This window comes from Glycine soja, chromosome 14 (genome assembly GCF_004193775.1).
Source record: "Glycine soja cultivar W05 chromosome 14, ASM419377v2, whole genome shotgun sequence".
Lineage (NCBI taxonomy): Eukaryota > Viridiplantae > Streptophyta > Magnoliopsida > Fabales > Fabaceae > Glycine > Glycine soja.
In genome coordinates, this window is record NC_041015.1 from 51,001,851 (window position 1) to 51,029,494 (window position 27,644).

The following is a 27,644-nucleotide window of genomic DNA, read 5'->3' on the forward strand; positions in this document are numbered from 1 at the left end:
ATATATAAAAATTGGATTATGGTAACCTTGAAATATGTAAAAATTTCTCTCTGTTAAGAGATGAGTTTGATAACTACTCACTCACTTGGTGAATTGCTACTGGACACAGGCAAAGAGACATTTTATGTTTATAAATAAGGTTACAAGAACCTAGGGATCCAAGCCATTCGGGTAATTCTGAAATTGGTTGGACTATAGCAAATCAAGTGTTGATAAAGTTGAAAAATAATTATGGATTTTTTTTAAAACTTTAACATGTCAATTTTTGTTGATGTGTGAATAACCCAACTCAATTATTTACTCTATTTGAGTTTTTTAAAGGCTACGTATTATTTGATCTAGTTTGTTAACCTGCTTTTATTTATTTAATTAAAATTTAAAAATATCAATTTTAAATTATTTACTTAATTAATTGAGAATAAAATTAAATACTCAAATTAATCAATATTAAAATTTGAAAATTAGTTATTGTATTAGTTTTTATTTTCAAATATTTTAAATAAACCTACAAAATTTAATAATTAATTATGTCATTTTTGTTTTTGTAAGTCCGCTTGAATTAGACTGGATCATGGGATCAGTTAAAAAAAATTACTTAAATTTTGTTGATTTAGTTTTGATATATTATATTTAGTTATTCTGATTTGTCTCTAGAATAAGACTTCAACTCATATATCACGTTTTTAGGGATATTTATATATAATGTCTGAGATTAAATCAAAATCGTTGAAAGGTAAAAAAAAATAAAAAATCTTACATGATATTGAGTTGAATAAAAATTAAAACACTATCTTTTTATAATATAGAAAAAAGAAAATGAGGAGCTATGGCCCCATCGAGCAACATGTGAGCATATATTGGGTTGATTTCTTAGAAAGGTGTAACAAACTTGCTTACAAGTTACATAGTTATTTAATGTTATGTTACTGACTTTTTAATCTATGAAAAAACTTTCAACTCAATAACAATATTTTATATTTTTAAATTTAATTATTGATAAAATTGAACAAAGCTATGAAACACTAAAATGTACGAAGTAATTGAGGTTCATACCTTTGGACGTAACCAAAATTTTGAGGATGGGTGCAGGATTAATTGAACAATTTTTTTTTTTTAGTGTTTTGAACTTGACAACTCTAGCAGTCCGGCAGACATTGTCATCTTCCTTACATTTATATCCAATTATGTCTTGTTATATTATTTAATAAATTTAGCATTTCGTGTAACAGTAGGCATAGTTAATTTTATTGAATGAAATGTGACAAATGTCAATTTAAAATAAAATAAGTATATATATATATATATATATATATATATATTAACCTATACCAAAATTAAGCCTATATATATACATTTTCTTCATGGAGTAGCTTGTAACTGTTAAGACTAATGATGAATAACAAAGATGGACGTATATATATACACAAATAAATTACCGAAATTCGGTTGATTTCTAGTAATTTTGGGAACTTCATTTTTCAAAGCCTCAACACAGACGAGATATATGTTTTATAGCCTGCATGATCTGAGTTAGCATTGTTAAAGAAACATGATAACGGTCAGAGAGACAGTGAGAACAGAAAATTAAGGTCAGTGGACAAGTTTTTCTTTTGTTTTTTTTTTCTTTTTAACTATAAAATATTATTATATTTCTTTCAAAAATTTGTATAATTATGAGTCAACTCATAAACCCATCAACTCACCTCAAGGCAGGTTGATCTTTTTAACCTATTTTAAAAAATGGGACAAGTTAAATCCGATCCATTTTGACGAATCATTGGCATTAACAAGGTAAGATATATAATTCTATTTGCTGAAAAAAAAAGACAAAGTAGTTAATTAAGTTAACTGTCAACTTACCAAACCTTGTTTAGCTGCATTTGAGTGAAATTTAAAAATTGGGTGTTTAACATAGTTTTAATTCTCTTTTTTTGTAACTTTTTAAAAAATTCTCAAAAACAAACTATTGTTAACCATGAGTTTATATAAGTTAACCTGGAAATTTTTTTTATCTGCGCCCATTAAAATTACTCAAAAATGATGAAATTGCTTAAATTAACAAACTCTACAATTTTGCTAGAATCACACAAAATAATCATATATGATATCTTATGAGAAATTGCAAAATTAAACCTTGCGGTATAATAGCTTTGCTAATTGAATTCCCGTCCCCAAAAGAAATCCGTACCCAGCAAAAGTCATAATTAGAACATGACGTAAATTAAGACACCTTTGGACTCCGTTAGAATTGACAAGTGGTATCCTTATCAAAATTCAAAACAGTTGCTGATCACAATTTCCAGACAATAATTGTCACCTGTAATTGGCACACGCAGCGTGTTTGAAATGGCTTTACAGTGAAAAAAATCAATTAAAATTTTATGGTAAAGGTGAAACAAGTAGCTTCACCATAATTTTATAGAGTAGAATCAATTCAGTGTTTAAACATTAAATGCATGTTTGATTTCATGTTGAAAAATTGATTATAAATTTAAAATTAATTTTGAAAACATTCTGACATGTTTAATTACATGTTAAAAAAATTCATAATTAATTCTGAATCCAAAATTAATTTTAAATTAAAATAACTTTAAATAACTTTTACCTTAAATTTAAATTTTATTCATAATTTGATTTTATAATAAAAACATCCAAACATAATTACATCACTTCAAAATCAATTTTACCAGATCCAAATACATACCAATAGACTACCGTGGAAATGTCAATGAGCATGCAGCAAAATCACGAGGGCACATTGTTTCCGACAAGAATCGCTGATGATTATTGCACAGGATGGGGCTGCAGATTTCAAGCGATATTTAAGGGTTCAGTAATGCACAAATTGGGGAATAGGGACTAACAGCGTCATTCAATATGAAACCAAAGACATAACAATTAAAAGCATGAGTTAACCAGGACTTGTATCGAGTTAGACTATTTTATGTATGCGGAAAAGTTTTGGACACAGCTTTCTCTATACAGGTTATTCCTTGATAATCAAAACTCACTAAAATCAACTAAAATTTGTAACCATGTACTCAAGTACCACTCAGTGAGAAACACCATACTATGCCTATAATTTCTTTGAATATGAAAGAAAAGTTACAGCTACGTGTACCAAGCCTTGTGGGCTTGTACTGACTTTCTATGAAACTGCAGGAAAGGAAAAACAAAGAAGAAAAACACTAATTTCCCCCTTCGCCAATCACTCTCATAAATCATATTACATCCATCTTCCTCCGCCTTTTATTGGGCTGGTTCTTCTCTTGCTAAAGGATTCCAATAGATTGGGATACTCTTCAGGATCAACTTAAGTAATAATATAAGCATCAATTGGGAGCGGAGCAGAATTATAAACAGATCAGATGAGAGGCAAAAGCATAAATTAGAGCTACTTCTATGGAGGTTGCTGATGTTTGTAGCTAAATGCATAGGCATCCCTATCCCAGCCACCATCTGGTTCCTTTCTTTTCACACTAACTCCGGAACTTGAGGATTGTGGAAGGGTTCTCACGTGCTCCTCCATGGCTCTGCCTTGAGCAGGAAAGAAAAATTGTCTTGCAGTCAACATGTCTCTGTTCCCTCCATCAATTGTGAAGCCAGAGTTCAAATCAAAGTTGGGACGTGAAGATCCAACCCCATTTAAACCAAGTTGTGTACCGGTCATGCTCACGATAAATGGAGGTTGAGAATAAGATGACAGGACAGTTGAGGAAGATCCCTCAACCTGAGGCACAACAGGAGTTCCTCTTGAGTCTACCATGTATGGAATTGGGCCACCAGATGATCCATACATGGCTGATGAAAAAGACAAAGCAGGCACTGATGTCAGTCTGTTATACCCAAAAGCAGTTGAATGATTGTAGGGTAGTGTAGGGCCCATTCCTAAAATGCTACCTGCTCCTGACAATGGAAGATCCATTGCAGGCTCAATTGCCTTGCCATTTGGCAAAGATAAAGTTTGAGGAATATATTCTCTTCTACCAACTTCTACCTTGGCACCCAATATAGATATCACGGGAGCATCCGACTTGGACCGTTTATACGCTTCAATAATCGAAGAAGACTTACTATGCCCTTGGTCCACTAAATCGGTTTGAAAGAATGGTCTGTCATTCAAATCGATATTTCGTACTAAAGGTTGCATTGATGACGATGATGAAGCAGGTGATGGGCTCCAATAACCATTTCTTCCTGAAAAGAGTGCCCCCTCCATCCTCTGATCTGAAGGTTGGGCATCATCATCAGCACCAATACTGTTTAAATCCAACTCAAACCTGCTTGATCTTTTAGGACCAAGTTCAACTGATGATTGGCCAGAAGGAAGGCCTGAAGATTCACCAATTTGTTTTACCAATCCTTCTTCATCCTCAGCCACATTCAGATCAAAATCAAAGCAATCATGCTTCTGCTTGGAAATCTCTGAGTTTCCATCAACAGAAACATTCTTCTCGTTATCAGAATTTTTACGAGGTGATGCGGGGCGAAAGGCACTGGTGGCAGCTGACCCTTTCCATCCAAGGGTCCCCTCAAACTGCAAAGGGGCCATTGGCAACCGAGAAGTCTGTGCAGGTTTTGAAGCAGAAACAACAGGTATTGGCATAGTAGACATAGCATTTACAGAAACATCCATATCATCAGAACCAACTTCTTCATTGAGATCAAAGGTACAGAGACTTTTCTCTGAATTACCTCCTGGGTCTCGAGCTGCTTCAGTCACCTGCGAGGACTCCAAGTCATCTTGCCCAGCCTCAATATTATCTGAAACACTCATATGTTCCGCCTGTTCAGAACACACCTCAGCAGAGTTGCTTTGCCTGGATGATACCTCCTCAGGTAGGGCATGAGTGACTTCATCCTTTCTCCCTAAATCAAGGCTGGCTGCCTGCCTGATTCCACCTTCTGAGATTTTCTCTGAAGAAGAGCTGCAAACTTCTTTCTCAACCTCCTGAGCAACTTGCCGGGCAACTTCTAAAGCATCAACAATACCATACTCAAGTTCAATATCAGAACTCTTGTCAATAACATTAGGGCTTTTGGGGCCATTTCCCCATTTAAAAGAATCAGAACCATTTGTGGTACTGTTGACTTCATTAGAAACTTGGTCATTCCCTTCCTTTATAGGGCTTACACATTCCCTCTCAACTTCCTGGGCAACTAGTCGAGCAACTTCTAAAGCATCAACAATACCATACTCAAGTTCCATGTCAGAATTCTTGTCAATAATGTTAGGGCTTGTGGGACCTTTGCCCTGATTAGAAGAGTCAGAACCATTTGGGGTATCATCATCTTGGCCCTTGCTTTCCTTTACTGCTCCTACATATTCTGTTTTGAGGTAAGACATCTCAGGCTTTTCCAAGTGACTGCCAGTGACTGATAAGTCCTGCAATGCTTGAGAACAACAATCATCATTTTCTGATGATTTGGGAAGTTGGGGATTGCTGGAATTTATAGCTCTGACATCATCCCCCACACTCATCCCATCTGATGCAGGTGTTCTCATGCTACCAGAAACATTTATTTTAGGACAAATGATATTTTCATTGCTTTCAACATTATGTTCTAAAGCAGGTTCTTCTTCCACAGACTCCAGTGCTTTTGCTTCACTATCACCAATGGAGACAGGTTCAAGATCTGGCTCTCCAGATGCTGAAGAGATATCTGATGCTCTTAATTCTTCTGGAGAACCATTAACATTTTGATCTTGCTTCTCATTTTTGGACAAGTCATTTAACTTCAAATCATCTTGTTGACCTTTGAAACTGCCTTGTTTATTAACAGATAAGTTACAGGTCCCACCTTCACTTATGTTGGCAACTTCTTGAACAGAAGCCAAGACAATATCAACATGGTTTGATCTCTCTTTGGCATCTTCACAATCCAAACTTACAGAGGACTGGAGTGCATTGTCAGCATTCTGTATCTGTATGCTAGAAACTTTTTCTTGTAGCTGACTATCTGAGCCTCCCAATAGAGACTTCTCACCTCCAGCAGGTTGAGATGCATGATCATCTTCATTGCCAGCTTCATTCACAGAAGATGGCTGGCCTTTCGACCAAACAATCTCATCACTCACATTGTTGATTCTACCAAGATCCGAATTATCAGTTGGTTCAGCATCTCCATCTCCACCTCCTTTCCAGCGGTCAAATAATACTCTTGCTTTATCCTGCACCTTAGAGCTACGATGGCCAAGAAGGTTACTGACAGTTACCGAAATTCCTGATGAAATTGACTTCTCGCTGTCTAGATACAGTTTTTCAACTGCTCGTAACATTGCAGTAATTGACTCTTCAATGAAGCCATCATTAGTATTATCAGCACCCAAATTTTGGGCATCCTTTAACCATTTGTTGATGAACCCAAGTCCATCTAATTGAATAAAAAGATCAAGACAATCTTTATTCTCTGTAGCAGCAATAGTGCTTGCAACAGCAGCCCACTGCCTTGTTGCATCACCAGCATTCTTAACAACACAATCTTGCTCCTTCTTCATTACAGAGACCAACTCTTGCACTCGAGAAGGGGCTGTGAGGCCATCTTTCATTTCAGTCAACGTAAAGAAATCTTCAAGAGTCATACTGCTTCACATAACCTTTCTCAAAGCATCAAGGCTGTCCTTTTGGTATGCAAGAACTTTTCCTCCAATTAAGAGGCTTATTGGGATTTCAGGAAAAAAACCTTCACAAACATGCACTGCAAAATATAATAACAAAGTAAATATGCATGTTAGGAATGGAGACAATAAACTGAAAAGTTTAAAATCACACAGATTTATAACAAAAAATCTGACCACACAAAAATAGAATTCTAAGTTTACAGCAACAATAAGGTAAAATATCACTGAAAAAACAAATGCACATAATTTTCAGTCTTATTCGCAAGTGACCAAATATGGATATCATTCCTTGCAGTCTTAGATCATCAATAATAAATACAGTTTTCTCAGTTTAGGGTTCCCTTCCCAATAGCTCTAGTGATACGCTACCCTCCATCTAATATACTCTCTTTAATGGGCTATCTACGGGTCTTCTTCACACACACCCAAACCATCTAAGATGAGATTCTACCATTTTTTCTAGAGTAGTTGCTACCCCAACTTTCTCTCTAATGCATTCATTCTTAATCCTATCTTGTGTAGTATGGACATAAGATTCAACGAAGTTTTATATTGGATATTGACTGCCTAATACAACCCTCCTCTTTCATACAGGCTTGAAACTGGCTATGTAAAAACATTTGAACCAAAGCATGAAATAAGCAGAGTTAAAATTAATAAGAATAAGAAATAGAAAAATAAAACACATACAAAATAAAGAATAATGGCCACAGAAAGAGATAAGAAAAGAGCATTCCACTGTACAAATCAAACAAATTCCAATCCTTTGGACCTAATTACCACCAAAACCAATCTTTGCATTTTTTAACACCTTTTTCTTATGATAAATTGATAATGGGCCCCCGAAAGAATATAAGACATTATTTTGAAACAGAGCTTAATCCAAAAAAAAAGTTATATCTTTTAAGAAAGTTATATTTACCTTCTTAAATTAACTAAAGTTTTTTTTTCTATGAACAATGAACCTCACAAACAAGGATCAAAACAATGTTAACAATAAAATAAAATGGCATATGGTGGAAGCATGTATATATAGGGAGCAAATCAAATGAGAACTACTCTTATTATGAGAAATGAGTGCTATAAATCTGAGTAATACAACCATATATAGATGGTCAAATTTAAAAGTAAGTTAGTGAACACATGATCACTTAAAAAATCATGTGCATTTTTCTTTTAATCTTGACCATTCAAATGTGATCTAATGGTTTATATTTGTAGTTCTCATTTCTCACATTAAGAAGAGTTTTCATTTGATATGTTCCATGTGTGTCATTGCAGAAATAAAATTGCAATGCAAAATTCAGCCCGAGATATCCGTGACCACCATCTGTCATGAGCACTTTTTAAAGACGTTGGGTCAAAGACATTAATTTTTCATGTCATTATGTTTTAAGATGAATTTTCTAAACAAGTGTCATGGAGGTATCAGTGTCAGAAACATGAATGACATCGCAACACTTCAAACAAGAGAGGTGTTTGTACATCATAAATATCAATTGACTTTCTTTGTCCCAAAGCAATAGACAATTTCTTTAAGGAATTAATTGCCAATTCCATGTTCTTGCAGATTCACCAATGCAAATCATTTACTAATATCAACTACTCTATCCCAGCGAATAAAATACAGCTGCCCATTAGTCTTGTTTTGAATGGTACCAAGTTACTGCATTTGTTGACACCAACCATAGAGCTATTATAAAGAAAATACCAAGTTCTCTAAATATTTTACAGATAAAATTATAGTTGTACTAGAATATCCAATAAATATATGATACATCCTAGCAGTTTGGAGAGGTCCCAAACCTATGACTGGCAAAGAAAAGTAGTCTGACGTTACTTCTGATTCAGATATATAACTCCAAATAGAAAATTCAAAAACAAGCAAATTATGGTGACAAGAGAAAATCCATTTCCATATCTATCTCAATAAAATCAAAAGTGAAGGGTGGATGAACTGCAAACTCCTAGTTACAATATCAAACTAATTAATTAATTATCACTAGACATATGATTGCATCAATTGCATCATCACTATAATTATTTATTTTTAATAAAAACAAAGTCAGTAGCAATTTCAAATTAGGAAAAACTTGACTAACACTAAATTAAGCAGGAACAAATTCCTGTCAGTTGTGATGTGGTTAAATGCACACTAAAAGCAGTTTAATATAGTTTCCACACTTAATAACTCTTCTAAGCCTATGGTCAACTTTATAAACCAACTAATTATGAGGTAACTTTTGTACAAAAAAAAAGGTTAATTCAAACCATACTGATTGCTTTCTAAAATCTAAATTAATATATAATATCAACTTCAAGACTTATTATGCAAGTACATTAGCATCAACTTCAAGACCTATGCATGAACAGCTACTCAGAGTTTCATTTTTGCTTAATCTCCCGAGTGACTCTTACATTAAATATATGTATTTCCCCAAATCTCTCAGGAAGATATAATCTCCATCAATCAAAAAGTCAAATTTCCAATGTGGAAACATTGTCTCACATTTATTTAATTTAATGTAGAATTCTGCTCCCACCCCAATGTTCTGTGTTTTGATTTTCTATTTCTATTTTATTAAGTGGAGTAATCCACATGAATTTGGAAAGCCTTAAAGTTCTGTTCATGTAACATTTAAGACCAAGTACCTAATTTTCATTCAAGGGGAGAATATATCTTTTCTCTACCAAGAAAAATCATATGTTCACCGTCATTATACCACTTACTTGGTTATTAAGGGTGAAAGATTCCAGAAATTTAACAAACAGTTGCAATTCTGAGGACAAATAGATCATAATAGAATAATGTTAACTAAAGGAAAATATCTATAATTTAAGAAAATTTGAATCTAAACAAAACATTATTTTTGCTACTTAATATAGTTCGCCAGTAAAATTTGAAAAATTCACACAAAATTTCAGCAAAATATAAAAATAATTTGTGATACAGACCAGAATTATAGATACTAGAATGTTTTCTGCATGAATAGCATAGGATGAGCAATTCAGAGAAATATTTTAAAAGATTGAGCAAACCGATGAGCTATCACTTTACAAACTACCTACTCTAAACAACGTTGGATAAATCAGGTCGTATCTTAAAGAGTGATAAAATAACTAAACCTAAATCTCTCAACAATAAGATTACCAGTCACTTCAAGGACTGGTACAAAGTCGCACTTAATAATAATAATAATAATAATAATAATAATAAGCTGTAACTTTCTAATCAAGATCACTGAATCAATATGATTTCAATGTTGCAACGGCCAATTCGGAAGTAAAATCACAATCCCCAACAGTAAATGCAATTGAATTAAAAATTCTGACTAAAAACAAATGCATTCTGAAATCATTAGGCGTAAAACGTACAAAAAAAAAAAAAAACAGAACACGAATCCTTAATTTCAACAAAGATTAGCATAAAAATTCTCAGGGAGGGGGTGGCATAGACGCGGCCTATAGCAAAACCCTAAATTCTGCGTTTGATAGAAGATATGGAAAACCCTAATAAATAAATAAATAAAATTGCAGGCGTATAGAAATGTAAAGAGGAATAAAGTTAATAGGCATGTTGTCATAATGAAAACGCTGAGATGCGTCACGGAAAATGTAAATCCCTAAGAAAGGAAGAAAGAATAAGTGCGAGAGAAGGGAAATAAGCGATAAAAGAGAGAGGGGTTTACGTTTGCGTTGGTGAATGAAATTGAAACCCTAGCTAGCTCCGGTTGAGGTTCGAAAAGGAGGAGCTCCACCGGCTCGCGCGGCTTCGCGAGAATTGTAGAATGTTCTGCGCGCAGAGTCTGAATTGGCGCTCGAGAGAGAGAGACTTCAAAGCGGAAGAGAATGAGGAAGCAACGTTTTACTACTTCTTCGAAATATTTGGTGCTCATTTGTTTTTCTTTTCTTTTTTTTTTTGGTTTTGATTTTTGTGAATTTGTCCTCTGGTTCGTAGGTTGGACATTGACACGTGCCACGCCAGAAGTTGTTAGGAGTTAATGGGACCAGGATAACAATAGTGGACTTTAGAGCCCATTGTTTAAGATTTTTATTTTTATTCACAATTCGGTGCAAAAAAATTACAAGAATAATTTTTTCCTACCAAAACATTAATATAAAATATCCACCAAATAAAAACTAATTTTAATGGGGAATCATATTTAGTGAGATTTATTATCTCAATCACGTTTTTTTATTTATAATACTTCAATGTTTAAGAAAATTAAAAAAAAAACACTTTTACACTGAAAATAGTAGATAGATATTAGAAATTTTATAATGACTTAAAAATATTTTATTCAACCAATTAATTTACTAAATTCTAATTATTCTATTTTTTTTCCTTTTCTTTTAATTTAAGATACAGGAAGGAAGAAATTACTTTTTTTCTCATGTTATATCGTAATAAGGGAGTATCAATTCACTTGTGTGAACATCTAAATTCATCTAATAAAAAAAACATCTGAGTAAATTAAAAATATATAAAAGTGGGAGAAAGATAATGGATTTTTTAAGAATGTATATTTAATGAGTTAAAAAATATATTGGATAACATGAAAAAATGAGGTCATACATTGAATTATTTATCCAAGTGATTTTTTTTTTAAATTGAAAAAAAAAATCATACTTTTAACCTTTAAATAAAATCAACTTCTATGCTAATGAAAAATAGTTCAAAATTAGTCTATATAACTATTATTAGAGCTTAAAAAATTGTCCCTTAACCTTATTTGTAAAGTTCTATATTGAGCAAATTATTTTCTACCATGTTTAAAGATAAAAAAAAAGTGCTAAAAATGTATTCTCTAATGCACTTCTTTAAATAAAATTTCTTTATTTGATTAAAATTTATTAAAAACTAAAAAATTATGAGAAAAAATCATTAAATATAATGTGTGATTTACAGAATTTTATTATTTTTAATAAATTTTAGTCAATGAAAACATGTAATTAAATTTATGCATGAAAAATGTGTTTCTAACATTTTTAATATTAAAATTACCAAACACGCAAAGTCATCCAAGAAATAAATGGATGACTTGGATATTCAAAGAAAAAATGAATCATATGAGTCTAGTTATTTATGGGATGCGACTGAAGTTTTTTTTTTATCACTCTTGTATTTTTAAGTTAGAAATGCATATAATATATTAATATTCTTTTGAACTTTAAGCCGGAAGAACATGTGGAAGTCACACATTGTCTTGATGTAAATTCATTTTTCTTTATGTTTTATTTACCTTTTTTTTTAGCATCATTATTGTTATCATTATTTAAACATTAGAATTTGGGTTAATGCGTGTTATCATATTGATTCAATAAGTGTGTTGGGGCACTTGAGTTTGAGAAATAATTGCTATTGAAATTTCTACTTACTATTATAAATATTATTATATTTTGAAATAATAATAATACTTTCAAAATTCTTTAAAAACAGAATATTATTATTATTATTACATGTTTTTCTTCAAAATTATAATGGGTTAATTTAAGCGTAATACCTTATGAATCATATGCATTGAAATACAAGTTGTAACAATTTGATAGTTCTAAAATTATTTTAAAACAAAAATAAAAGGCTTATTTTAGGAGAAGAATAATTTTATTATATTGAGGGATTGAATTTAATGTAACATCTTTGTTAAATTCATTTTAGGATGCATTAGTTGTGAAAACTTATAAATTTTTATTATTATTTTAAATGAAAATAAAATCAATCGACTACCAAAATAATAAATTTTGAATTTTTCATTGCATTGGAAGATACACAAAATGGAGATCATTAACACAAAATAAAAAATAAATAAGATGGAGACACAGTTTCTTTTGAATTCAAAAATATCTTTTCTAACTTTATCCTTTGATTAAAAGATAAATCATTCTCACACGTATTTTCTCCAATATTATTTCTGCTTTCTTTCCCTTTTTTTATTGAAATTTTAATAATTATAACATATAAAACAAATATGTAAGGAATAAGCAAATGGATAAATAAAATTCACATAAATATTTTCCTTTCTCAAATTTATTCTCAATTATGTTTTAGAGAGAGAGAGATATTTTAAAATTTATTAACAATTTGGTTAATCAGTTCATACTAATATTTTTCTCACACAATGGATTTCTAAACTCAAAATTTTGTTCATGGGTCAACCGGTGTAGACACTAGACGCTGATCAAACTACAAAATTGAAGGAGAACACTTCGTGAGTTTACAATATCAATTGAAAAAGAAGAGATATCATAATGAACATGAAAAATGACGTTAATTTGATGGACATATGGTTTAGGGGGTGAGGATTTTGATTGGGATGATAATGGCTTGCATAAATACCTCCTAGACATCAGCAAGTTATGAAACATATTAAAAAAAGAGAGAGAGAAAATCTTTTAACAATTATTTCTATTTTTTTCTTCTCTTTTTATATAACCAAATTAAACAATTAAAAAAATAATCATTTTCATTCTTTTTTATTTTAATCCATCAAAGTATTATAAATTTTCACTCTAAATTCATTTCTATTTCTTTCTTCTGAATTTTACCTCCTATCCAAATAGAGGGCAAGAAGAAAAAAAGGTCTCGTTAGATCATGTGTGCCACATGAATTCATGCGCACATGATGTGGGAGTAAAGTTCCTCTTCATTTATGGAAAATTACTGATATGAAAGAAAAAAAAAATACACTGTGTGAGACCCAATTATCCATAGGAGAAAGAAAGACACATATATTGAATTCTCATCCAATATATATGTTTTTCTCTCTCCTACTGATGATTTCTAATAAATGGAGAGATTAGGTGCCTGGTGTATTGATGTTGGACCCAAAAAAACATAAATGGTGTGCATGGTTAGATTCCTTGCTTTCTGAGTTTTGGTTTTCAATGGAGCTTCCAAATAGCACTGCTGGGACCTGGGTTTCAGAAAAGGCCCAATGAAGGAAGAACCTTGTGCACTGAGGATCTATAAGAAAAAATAAAATAAAAACCTCTGATCCAAAAAAAGAGTGAAGGAAGACCATGAATAATAAGTTATCTATGAGATATTTTTCGGCCTGAATATCATTACTAACAAAAGAAAATGCAAAGTATAGCAAATTTGTAAAAAAAATAAAAAAAATTCTAAAAGTTATATTAAAAGTGATTCGAGATTTTTTTATGAATGAATAAGAGGACAATTTTTTTTTTAGGAAAAGCAATACAAGCAATGTCCCTCTTTAATTCATTACAAATAAGATTTTGTGATATGCTATAAACTTTTTACATTAATAATATATGTCTATTAAATTCTTATATTGATTATAAATATAAATAAATATTGAGGTATTAAAAAAATAAAAATTAGGAAAGTAAAATCTTGTTCTAGATTTCGGCCTAAGTCCACCATAAACTATTTAGGCCAATTGTTGAGAATTCAACAACACTTTTTAAAGTAAAGAAAAACATAAAACAATGTTAGGATTAAGTTTAATGTGTATACATTGATATAAAATAATCTTAGGTTGTTATTGTTTGAATTATTTTAAGATAATTATTTTAAAAATTAACAAATTTATGAGTTATGATTGAATGACTTTATAAATTTTTTTACATTATCAATGAATAATTCTTTTTTTTCAAAAGAATAAATGACATTCTGAAATTTGCTTATGTTTTCGGAAACAAAGCAACTGCATATTTTTATTGATTAGAAATAAGGTTACAACTTAAATTCAGAGTATAATACATATTTACCAAATTACTTTTTAGATTCTTGGAGTAACAAAAATAAGAGCCGTACACACCACACAAACGCAATTATCCACTGTAAGAACTCACTAGTCACTACCTAACAATCACATAACTGATTGCAAAATTCCAAAATCTCGGAATCATGTCATACAACCACTTATGACAAGCCATAAGGCCAAGAAATAATGTATCTATAATCTATGCACATGAGACCAATTTATACAAGATACATTATTCTTCCTAAAAAAAAAAAAGTTATACACTAAGAGTATAAAATTCAATCACAACCCATTATATATAATAAATTTATTAATTTTTAAAATAATTATCTTAAAATATTTCAAAAGATGTATGATAATATAAAAATATTTTACACGTATAGACATTAAACTCATGAGTAATTTGGTTTCAAAAGTCCTGTATTTAATTTGAAAGTTTCCCTTCTTTAATCAATTTGAAAGTTCCTAACAATAACAATAACAGGATACTTCTAATCTGTTATCTTTTGGAAAGCATATAAACAGAGGAACAGAACTTGAATATCAAATTATCAATAGAGTTATGAACAACATTCTATGGGAGCGTAACTCGTAAGACAGTATTGAGTCACTGACGTTATTGTTTTTATCAACAATAATGAGAAATCAAGTTTGAAGGCTTTCATCCAAACCTTATCAGAAGAAAAATTGCTTTACACAATTATGTACGCTGGAAATTTGTGTGTGCAATGCAACTGGTACCAGCCATCATCAAGGAGTTCTCCACTGAAGCTCGATTTGAATTCGTCCATTTCTTGAGTCAATGAGATGATATTTCTCGTTGATTCTTTTGTTGGTAACAACATCAGACAATTTTATATCCACATAACCCAGACTTTCCTGATTAATAAGGTTGAATGAATGAAAACCAAGTATTAGTATTATCATCTTAAATGACGTGAATGCAAATATATACTCTCCCGATCTTTGATTATAAGATCCTTTTTTAATTTTTTTTATAAGATTTTTTTTTAAATTTATAGATACATTAATTATTTTTTCTTATATATTCTTATTTAATTATTTTCTCTCCAAATATTAATGAGAAATAATTAAGTGCATATAGAAATAAGAAAAAAATAATTTTGAAATGATAGTATAAATGATTGAGATATTTAATGTAATTAACTAAATTAAATATTTTTCTTGAGGAGCTTCAATTAGTTAAAAGGATTTTATATGTAGGGACGGAGAGAGTATAATAATTCAAAAATGATGAAAAGTGGAACAATTTGACTCATGAGGATGATATGGTATAAATTAAAACCGTTAATAATCTAGTTTCATATGGTAGAAAGTTAACCTAAACTCATGAGTTGAGTGAGAGATGTATCATTTTGAGATGATAGTTAATTTACCTTAGGATGGAGCAGGCCTAGCTTTGAGGAAGCACTTTGCACTTCAACATATAGTCTCTCATTGGTGGGGGGTTCCTCAAGCATAAATTGAAACGACTCACCCCATCTTGGATCTCTATTTTTCTTGACATGCTGTATGGTTGCGGTGAGCCATAGTCAAATTTCACAGAAATATAAGCTATATTCAAATTCTAAAAACAACAGATGCAGTTGTCCTTGGAGAGGTTTGTTTATAGTAGCAGTCTTTAGTAAGAAGATACACATGGTGCTCGTTAAATACAAGGCAAAAACACATCATACACATGGTGGGGATTTGGATTCAACCATTACGTGAAGGTTTATGACTTCGATAACCACATCAACAAAGTCTTATCTCATTGGATCCCTTCTTTTTCTTTTGTTCCCTACAAATATATATATCTTTTTTTTTTTGAGGCAATTCTGTCTGAAACACTGTTGATACTAAATGTGGCAACTCTAGAGAAAAATCCCTTTTATGGTTACTCCTAAAGATTTTTTAGATTTTACTCTACCTGACTTAATGGGACTGTTTTTCATTTGATCCACTTATCTTACTAGACCTCTATTAGTCTTCTTCTAGCCCTTCTCCTGATAGACACTACTCCTATTTTCTTTCGGTTATGTATGTTCCTAATCTTACCTTTCTTTAATATCCACTCATCTACCTCAACATTTTCGTTTCTGCTACCCTTATTCTTTGCTCTTGTTAGCACTTCACTGTCTAATGTCAAATTTATCCTCTTCCGGATGAAGAAGCATAACACACCTTATTGATCAAAAAGAAGAAAATGATGACAAGGCTGATAGCAAAAAAATCAAAGTTGACTATATCATAATCAGTGTATAATACCTTGGTTTTTCTCTCCTCTCCCTTAAATAGCAGTCGCACATATGGATTTGTGTGGTGTTTTCCTTCCACATCTTCAGCTTCATGAACAATAATTACAAGCAGACCACCACTAGCAGGTGTTCCTTCAGGAGCCTTTTCTATTGCATTGGAATCCTCTGCACTCTGAGGTAACTCATCCTCCTTAAAAGGTTTGTACAGAACTTCAACAGTTAGCTGCCCACGTGACTTCGCATTCTCAGGATCATTAGGGTCCATGGTCTTGAGTAAATTAAGAGTCACCGCTTTTGGTTCATCAGGTGTAATCTCTTTCAATGGAATGACATTCATACCCATCTTGTCATGCTTGCCAATCTAGTCAAAAGAAAGAAAAATCATGCCTGAAAATATCTAAGAGGAATCTTTTAGCAATGAAAATATTTTAGAGTCCTGACAGTTTCTAGAAGTGTCCTAAAGGAAATCTCACATCCAATTTTGTTAATCTAGAATTGCATCTGAAGATGATACTTACCTGCTCCCAGTCATAAACAGTAAGCTCTAAGACTTGAGATTCTGGATCTTTGACGACTATATTAAATTCCTCATTCCATTCTGGATTCAAATTCTTGTATTTCACAGTTGTTTTCTTTGAAGGAAGTTTCTCTTCTGTGAGTTTGAGTTTCACATAAGGGTCTGATGCCCCCAGTAGATCTTTCTTTTTAAGCTTCTCTGCCCTTACAACTTTCACATGAAGGATTCCAACTGGCACTTTCATGGCTCTGATTCACAAACCAAGCAAAATTAGCTAGTCCAACACCTAATGTTATAAGCTTGATGAAAGGAAGAAATCATACATACTTTGTTGGATCCATTATTTGAACCTCTAAGGCCTTGGGCCACAGATACATTTTTGCAACTTGGTCTTTAATGATTTCCTGTAAGGAAAATAAATGAGAAAGAGAAATCAATACTAAAACTTGACAAGCATAATAATGACTATCCATAAACAATTATTGAAATTTTTTAGAGGATATGAAAGTGCTATATGCTACCTGGACAATCCTATAAAGACCAGGAATAGACATTGCATCAGCTCCAAGCAGTTTTAGTCCAAAATCAACATGTGGCTTCATCCAAGAGATTCAAAGCAACAAAAGGAAAGAAAAAAAAAGGAAAAGGTAAGAACGTAAATGCAAAGATGGATGCAGGCAGGTATGACATGGATGCTGTGCTAGCATGTTATACAGACACACGTTGATATAGTTTCCATTAAATAGGATTGTCAATTGAGTGTTTAAGAACACCCTGAAATTATTCTTTTGCGTACCACATTGTCAGTTATATAGAATCACCAATGCATCAGATATCTTTGTCCTCACTCCTCACTAAAAACTACAATGAAATTTAGTTATTAAGTGTTTGTTTGGGAACCCATTTGCATCATTGCAAACGGAAATTCCCACTCTCCAATGCACAAAAATGAGAAGTAACAATTTGTTACTTCTCTGTTGAACAGAAGTTTGTTACTTGCCAACTGCAAACCAAACACACTCTAAGGAGTTTGACATCATACACACCTTCTCCATGAGAGACACGTAAATATTGGCAAAGCATGGAAAACTTGGAACCAAAGGCTTCAGAGTTATACGTGGAGCAGCAAATACTTGCAAATCAACAACCTGAGATAATTTAAAAGCATAAATACCCTTTATGGGGTGAAAACAAAGTGTATGCATGTTACTTGCAACCTTTTACAGCTGCAAACATAAATTAAACCAAACATTATTTTTTCTGTTCTTCAAAAGGTCACGAAGGTACTAATATACCTGGACTGTGGCTCGAAGCCCAAATGCTTTAACTGCAACTATAATGTTAGGATTCCCAGCCCACTTCACTGATGGTTCCATAATCAACTCCTTTTCGTCAGTCACATAGACTTTCATTCCTGCCATATATTGATGAAAATAAACACTAATCAGTCTATTTGCAGTTCAAAAAATACCTGTCACACTGTAGAGACCAGATTCATGGTCAAATCAACTTAATTCCAAGGACACACTGCTATTATCAGAGCATATTTCTCAAATATTGACTATAATATTTTTCTTGCCCTTTTAATCATCTCAAATGCAAACAAAGCTATTGTTTATCATTGACACAATTCTTATCTTTGGTTGCATCTGAGCAAAATCAGCAAACTATCCCACAACAAAAATTTGCGGAAATTATAACTCAAATAATTCTGTAATCATGTCAAGTATTGGAAGGTCAGCTTCATATGGCGTTTAACAAGTAGAAAGACAAGACACGTGAATCAAGTCAGAATTAGAATATAAAAGCCTGCCTTAGAAGTTAGAATATGAAAAAATAGAAAATGTTATTTCTGCGATTCTTCTTTTACCATTAATTTGGGAATGAAAAACACATAAACAGCATTGCATAGACAACTATTAAACATATACTTGTTTAAGCAATGAGGTCATGATAACAAAAGTGAGTCTTACACAATAGCAGCTTCACATACATAATACTCATGTGATGTGTGTCTATGTGAGGAAGAGAGAGAAAGAGAGAGAGATCAACCTTGAAAAGTTGGTGGCAGAGAACCCAAGTTAAGTTCTTCAAATTCAACTGAATCTATTTTGTACTTCGGAATTTGCTCAGCAATAATGGGCTTTGCTATACTCTTTGCAGTCTTGCAAATTGCCTATGAAGATTGAATCGTAGGTACTCATTGAAAATTGATAAACAAAGTAACAGTCTCATAGATGCCATAGGAGCAAATTCAAACATCAATAAAAAAAAGTGTGCATACCTTGTCCAGATAAGGCCACATATACTCGATAAATTTATTAAGCCAGTCAAGCTGCAAACAAGAAAATATTATTAATTTGCTGTAGAACCTACAATGCCTTTCTGGTTGCCAAGATAAACACTTTTACAAAGGTCATATAGTTGTAAAGAATAACGTACACGGTCATAGTCTGGGTTTTTAATCCAAGTGGGTATCTCTGGAAGCAACAGTTGTAATGTTTTAGCATCTTGCTCAATCAAAGGTTGAATTACTGGATCCTGAAATCATGCATGCCATAATTTGAAAGTGTAAGACAATAACTAAAAATGTGACAGAATAACAGAACGTGGTCACTAACTTCTACTCACAATGTTGAAATATCAAATAACTAAACTGGAATACGCTTGGCTCTTCAAAAAATAATAAAACCAGAAAGAACACAATCTTTTTCTTGTTCCAAAATGCTAAAAGAAAAAGTGAAATTACCTTTCAATACATGGAAAAGAGAAAAAAGAATATCTATCAAAAGCATAAAGCATATCTTTGAATGTGTTGTTCATGTGTGCTTGAGTACATTATTTGGCGTATAAGAACATAAATTGCATATACCTGTTGGTTAATAATATTTTATGTATTTTTCCCAGAGTTGACTAAACTAATCCTGTGTATTCTACTATTTACAAGTCTGTAGTAAAATTATGAGAAGAAAATGTCTTGCAGGTCCTTTTCTTTGAGCTGAAACAATGATAAATCAAAATTTATCAACATTCAACTCGAAACTTGTGATTTGACATAAATCATAGCAGAAGTATTTTAAGACAATGCTGCTTAGTTCCCTGAAAAATAAAACAATCTGGTCCTTTATGTTTATCTAATTTCAGTTTTGTCCACCCTAAGAAACCTCTCTTTCTCCTCTGTGGAATTTCAGCATTTCCTGAAATTCCTCTCAACGTTCTAAAAGTCCCCTATAGATCAGAAAGTCCAGAACAAAAAGTTTAAATGAAAAAATGGGTTACCAAAGTCAAACAATGTAAAACTGGGAAAAAAAGCAAATTTAACTAAATTCAAAACAAGTATTGCATTTTCCTCCATGGGTTACCAAAGTCAAACAATTTAACTGGGAAAAAAAGCAAATTTAGCTAAATTCAAAACAACTATTGTATTTTCCTCAGATAGAAGTTTCGTTACAACAGATTTTATCTACAATTAATGTCACAACATCTCAGTTCAGGCTAAAATCATTCTCAGTAAAAAATCAAGACCAAGGAGTGAAGTGAATCTTATGGCAAACATCAAAACATATTTCCTATTCCGTGAAGAAGGAAAACATTCTTCTTTTATCCGAATTATGCTCCTACCACTTATGCATGTAGAAAAAGTGATTGCACAAGTCTTTATAAATAAACAAATGACAACAAAATGTAAATACCGGAAGTTAGCTTATTCAACCTTCAGCACAAAAAGTAAGAACAGGATAATGATACCAAGTTATACCATAAATAATGATTCAGCAAAGAAAGAAGGATGAAAACGATATAATTCACATTTCACAGTTCCCGTACGCAATCCAAAAATTAAAATAAACAATAAATAAGAGACAGACAAAAACTAAACCTTAACATCTGTTGACTGGAAGTATATGAACAAATAGTATCCAATGACTAGCCCAATTGAAGTTCCCATTCCAAATCCAAAAAAGCTTGCTATAGTGCTCAAAATTCCCATCTTCAATATCTTTGTCAACCACCACTACCAACAAGTACCCTGAAAATTCATTTGTACAATGTGGAAAATAAAGAGAGAGGAAGGGAGCTAAGTTGCTTCCATAACCAAAGTGGAACCTTCCAAATCCAAATCAACAAATGCTCTCTGAGTGCCTCTTGTTGTGGATCAGTGATTTCAGGGGAAAAAGGTAACGGAAAAGACAAGAAGCTGAATATATATCTTAATGTTATGTTATGATACATATGCAATAAAGAGGGGCATTGAAACAAGTGGCCAATAAAGACTTTGTTTAACTCCCACTTGATCCACACAACACTTGACAAGGAAACTTGTAACCGCGTGAGAGTGTCGGTAAGGTCTATTCTTTCAGATTTTTTTTGCAAATATCAAAGTTTTCGACATCGTAGATGTTAACTTAGAAGATAATGATCCAACAGTGAAACATGTTCATCAGAAAAATGTGTCTTAAAGTCGTGCAATAAAAGCCAGGTCCCACTATGCTTCCTATTTTGGCTTTTACAAACGGAGAAAGGAGTAATGGTTTTACGTTATCTTCTTACTGATTACTCAAATATAACTATTCAATACAAAATATATATATATTTAATATTTTAGAAACATAAAAGTATTTTTTTTTCTTACTTTTCTCGCATCATGAAAAATTATAAGAAAATGACGTAAAAAGATATAGAATTATTCTCAAGGAAACTGATTAATTTACAGGTTCTAGTCTGTGCTTCCGTTTCGTCATAACTTTAGGATTTTACTAATATCAAGAAATTAGTTAAGAAATCAAAAGAATAAAGTATTTATTGTAAAAATAAAAAAAAACATAAAAAATATCATGAGTAATACAATTTTATATATTTTAATAAATATTTTTTTCTTCTAATTTCTTAAATCTTAACCAATATCTGAAGGAGACTGATTAATATTTACTTTAACTTTAATCATTCTTATTTTCGTTGCATGCACAGTTACTGGAAATAAGTCACTCAAAAGCCCATCTCAGTCTCCTTAAAGGATCATAGTAAACAGTCCAGCAACTATCACAATCTCTGAACTGAACCCATTGAAGCCATTTTAGTCCCTCTTTTTAGGTTAAAAAAATATTACATAATAGAAATTTCTCAACCACTTCACAAGCTGCAAATTGAGATGCTAAGACGATACCTAGAGAAAAGCAAAGCTAAATATGTCACTATTTCAAGGGAACATGCAAAATAGCTGCAAGTTCAAACAAAATTTTTAATGACTAAATAGGAGAAAATTGAAGCCAGCTTATCCAAATAACAGTGAGGAATTATATTTATTCTTTGAAAAGAATATATTATTATAATAACTAAATAATTTTTATTAAATAATTCTATCGATAAATAAATATTTTAAAAATAGACATAAAATTGATTCTTGATTGTAAGTTCTTTTTAACTAAACAAAAAAAAATATTTTTTAACTTATCAGAATATTGTCTAACACTTAATACATATAATAATAGTAATTTCGATAAAAATATCCACAGATAATTATAATAATTTTGTATAATAATTTGTTAAGTAAATTTTACAATAATGTTTTTTTATTTTAAAATTAATTTCAATAATGATTATCCTTTGGTAGTAATTTCAATAATCACTAGAAGTAGAAAGGAAAAGTAAAGATTTCAAGAAAAAATGAAGATTAAAAAGGTAAAAGGTTAAGAAAGATACACTAAAATAAAGAAACATGAATTCATAAAGAGTCAGAATGAATAAATACAAAATGATCGTCCGACTTAGTAGTCAATTTCAATGTGTGACATTGTTGTTATTTGAGGAGTTAAGTGATAATGATTGAATCTACCAGAAAATTGATTCTATGATTTTGACACTGTACAACAATATTTTTAAATACAAAGATCTAATGCTATTTGAATAACTTCTTTTATAACTACTTCAACTGATCTTTCAAAATTCGAAATAACCTTATTTTTGAACACTTTTAAACTTCACACATACTTTAATAAAGTCGTCGAAAACATCAATTTCTATCAAAATAAATTCTTTCAATGACACATTTAACTTCTTGAATTTTATTTCATAAATTAATCATTTTTTAATGCACTCTTATATTTCTCTTGCGACAAATTTCTCAAAAATTATATATAAATTTCATATCTTAGACAAATTTTACATAACATCAATAACACATACCAAAATCATTTTTTTCATAATTCATAAGACAACCCAAGGACCTTCTAATACCACAAATACTACTGAATTTGATTCTCTTTTGTTTGACACATCATTTACCTCTCCCATTAATACTGAACATGGTAATCAACATGATAATTGTTACTGCACGACATACTCAAAATCTTACATCAGAACCAGATTCATTTGTTCGAAAACATTTTCCAACATCCATTAGCTAGGGAAAATCTTTTTGAACCAAAATCCTGGGTGATGGGAGATCATGTATGTGAACATCATCATCTAGCAAGTTAAACTAGTCCACAATGGATGATAGCATACAAATATTTTTCTATATTTTATGTGATTTTGGGACCACAGTTTTAGCTTGTAGTACCAACCCCTAACTCTAAAATGACAGGTGGAGGAGGATAGAGGAGTCACAGTGTATACCACTCCCAAGGCACATTATATCTCCAAGGAGGGAAGGCTCACGATCTAAGACCAAAATTTATAATTAAGGGCTGAAAACCCACCCCCAAAGGCCATATCCCCCCTCTTATTCATGCTTAACCGTATAGCTTTAACAAGAATAAAATTTTATGCATTCGCATTCTATATGATGATTCCTATATGTAATTCCTTCATACATGAAGCCAGATTAACTTTTTCACCTATTTTTCACCAAAAAATAGAAATTAAAAAAAACCCTGCACATTGAACCATCTCTTGTGACTAACCTTTTGAAAGCAAAGACTTCAATTGTTACGTCTTCTATGCTGGGAAAATACATGAATGAAGAAAATTCTCATGAAAGAATAACAAAAACCAAAGGTGTATGGAAAAGTCAATTCATCTTAGTTGGCAAAGGCAATTGATATTCACACGCTCTGTTTCCTTCCCATACAAGGTTCAGGCACGTGTGTAATCGTTTGGAAAATATGTTATAAAGGGAACTATTGGTGGTCCTTGTTTCAAATTTTGACAAAAACAAAACAGACTATGTAAACCATTTGTTTTGAGGCTTTGTTAATGTTTCATGCAGATACAAGTTAATCAAAGGGTAAATGTTGAAACTCTTGAAACCTGAATGCCTTCAGAACTATGTCAAAGCAAAATAAAAGCTCAACTTAAGAATAGATGACAGAATTTGGACAAAGGGAAAATCAAACTCTAGGAACCTAATCAATCCCAAATCAAACCCTAGGACCCTATCAAACCCCAAATCAAACATTTTAGTGTTTCATAGCGTTGTTCAACGTTGCCAATAATTAAATTTGATGGTGGGTGCACAGAGAAATATATGAGGAGAGAAAACTTAAATCATAAAAGACAAAAGACAAGTCCAGGTGTAGGTAATTAACTGACTCTACAAGAAAATTATGAGCAGCTCTAACTCTCAGCAATCCTTCCAGCTCCCACTCTCCTCCTATAGTCATGAAAAACATTTTTTTCGCCACATACTCTTTGTTATAAACCATATATTAAGTCTTATTTCCTTTTTACCTTTCATGTCTTGTAAGTTGTAACGTCTGTTTGGCTAATGGGTATGGCAAAGTTTCAAAGTGATACAAAATTGGAAAAATATGTTTTGGAATAGATATGAGAAAAAGTTGCATCATCCCTTTTTGACTCTATATACGTGATTGTTGTAACATTGAGTTTTTTTTATAATGTTTTATCAAGTGATTTTATTTAATCAGCAAGTGTAAATAAATTTTAATTTAAGTGTATGAAACAAATAAGTTATTTATATGAAGATGTTCGGCTTATATATGTCAGTGTTTAGAGAGTTTTTGTCAGTTTGGGCCTGAGCAATTAGGCTCTGGTGTAAATAAGAAAATTTGAGGTTATAAATTCTAAGAGTTATAAATTATTTCCTAAATCCTCACATTTCATATTTCATTTGCAAAGACTCTCTTTATCTTCTCTAAAAGATACCCAAAACTTAGAAATGTGAGGTTTAGTGTTGGTGATTAAAGAAGATCCCCCCTCTTTCCTTCTGATGTTGTTTGGGTGAGTCATGGAATGATAAGCATCTTTTTTTCCTTCCTTTGATCTTATTTTTGTTTTTATCATAGAACACTAATGATAACTCATGAAAAAACTTTCTCTTTAGGTTTTTGATTTAGTTTGTGATCATTTTTGGGCTTGAGACGATATTGATGTGATTGTCCATGTGTCACGAAATTATCAAGTTAGATCATAAATAATGAGATGATCTTAGATCATTTAATAATAAATTTTTTGCAAAGAAGACACTCACCTTACAACCACTGAATAACACTATAATCACACAAAATATTACCTTTTTCTTATATAAAAGATTATGCGTGTTTGGAGCTAGTTGCGTTCTGGCGTTGGAAAAAAAGAAGCTACACTCACAAGTTTTAGCTTTTGTGTCTTGGAATGCGTGTTTTTCCATTGAGCATGTTTCAAACGTCAAATCAGATATATACTATATCGGTGGGTTATGTGAATTAGTTTTATGATAGTCTAAAATCTAAATATATTTTTTCCTTTTATGTTTTTTGTTTGTTAAAATTCTTACTTGGATTTCTTTCTAACTTTAAAACAATTATTTCTTTTAAAAAAATAAATTTTATAAGTAAGCAAATTGGTATACAAATATGAAAGTTCAATCTATTTAACATGAGAATTATACAAATTAATCCACATAAATTTACAATAAAACACATCACTTAATTTTAACTACTCCATCTTTTTTTTTTTTCTGAAAATTCTGTCTCTTTTTTACACCTATTTTCTCATTCTCTCTCTATCTTTCACAACCTTTTCTTCCCTTTCAACCATTTCAAACGATTCTCCTTTTATTTTTATTTCTGCACTTCATCTTCTTAAAGGTGCATCTTACCATTTATCCTCTTTTATTTACTCTAAATTGAATTTCAATTTTTTTAAAAATAATTCAATAATTAAAAATAATTTTATATGACTGTTTAAATTGTTCATGTCATGTAATTAAATCTAAAAAATAATTTAAGATTTAAAGATACTATTTATTATAAATTTTAGTTAAATATAATTTATATATTTAAATTATTTATTCTTTATAATTTTTAATTATATAAAATAAGTATTTAAAAATAATTAATCCAAATATACCTCAACTCAAACTATATTGAGGTTCTCTTTCTCTTTTATTATAAAAAAATAATTTAATCAAATGCATTTTTAGTACAAAGATCTTTATATTATTATCTATATATAACCAAACATCATATACAGTAAACTTATTCACTTTACGATAATTACATTAAAAATCAACTAAAAAGTATTTAACTTTTAAATGATTGATAATATATATAAAAAAAAAACTTTATATTCACACTGCAAGTGTATGATAATTAACACTAAATTTTTACACATGAGTACATAGCAAAAATAAACTCTAAAAATCACTCCACTTTTACAAAGATGTCCACCACTTCCACTATAAAGACGTTATTAATTTCATTGATTGACCAAGTCCCAAAAAATATTTATCAACGGTCATCCTCTTCTGAACGGCTATATATTCCAAGTGACACAATCCAACGGTACTCAACACTCCGGCGGTCACCGTCCTACAGTATTCTTTTTTTCCGGTAGCCGACCGCAGCAAATGGCGACTTCTTTACTTCCTTTTAAATATACACCACACCACATTGCATTAAATTATGCACCGTGTAAAAATAAAATTTGCGTGAACTCCACCATATATATATATATATATATATATAACCGAATCAGGTCGGATATGAACGTAGATCCACGGCATGCATAGAAAATAAACACACAGATCCATTCCGTGGGATCAAAATCTCCACATTACGCATGCATGCTATCTTTTATATGATACAATATTATATAGGTTTTCTGTTGATCTGATTTTCTTAGGTCAAGTACTCATATGCTTTAATTTGCTTTTCCATCTCTATTACATATAGCCTTTTGAATTTGCTTTACCATTATTTATCATTTTTCTGCTACATGCATTTTCGTTAAATATTTGGAAGAATATACAAGATTGTTTGTTTTGGTATAAAAAAAAACATGGATGGTGTTTTGAAACCATACCAAGCGGGGGAACAAAGGGGTTCTTCCTACAAGCAAAATAAAATGAAAAACTCGAGAAATAATGTAGCAACCTATGCATCAGGTCTCATGAATCCGCTTGCACTGCGTTCTTCTTTTTACTATCATCAACAAAACCAGCTACCACCACTACTTCCTTTGCCCAGTGTTTCTCTTTCTCCAAGTACTACTGTCAAGAGTCGAAAAAACAGAACCAGAAAATCAAAACAAATGCAAGAGGAAGAAGCTTATAAGAAGAAACCAACAGCGGGGCTTCTTAC

At 31.4% G+C, this 27,644-nt stretch overlaps 2 protein-coding genes across 2 annotated transcripts; both read right to left on the reverse strand.

Annotated features, from left to right (window-relative positions):
- Window positions 1–2,871: 2,871 nt before the first annotated feature.
- Window positions 2,872–10,538, reverse strand: LOC114384421 (dentin sialophosphoprotein-like). The gene is made up of 2 exons (XM_028344087.1): window positions 10,312–10,538; window positions 2,872–6,699 (listed from the first exon to the last, which is right to left on the reverse strand). The coding sequence occupies exon 2, from the start codon at window positions 6,581–6,583 to the stop codon at window positions 3,401–3,403; it is 3,183 nt and encodes a 1,060-aa protein (XP_028199888.1). The 5' UTR covers window positions 6,584–6,699; window positions 10,312–10,538; the 3' UTR covers window positions 2,872–3,400.
- Window positions 10,539–14,870: 4,332 nt separating this feature from the next.
- LOC114384870 (synaptotagmin-2-like) lies at window positions 14,871–21,451 on the reverse strand. The gene is made up of 12 exons (XM_028344688.1): window positions 21,005–21,451; window positions 19,570–19,668; window positions 19,412–19,462; window positions 19,180–19,303; window positions 18,423–18,541; window positions 18,174–18,275; window positions 17,649–17,723; window positions 17,455–17,531; window positions 17,129–17,375; window positions 16,621–16,971; window positions 15,750–15,881; window positions 14,871–15,231 (listed from the first exon to the last, which is right to left on the reverse strand). The coding sequence occupies exons 1-12, from the start codon at window positions 21,113–21,115 to the stop codon at window positions 15,103–15,105; spliced, it is 1,617 nt and encodes a 538-aa protein (XP_028200489.1). The 5' UTR covers window positions 21,116–21,451; the 3' UTR covers window positions 14,871–15,102.
- Window positions 21,452–27,644: the final 6,193 nt, after the last annotated feature.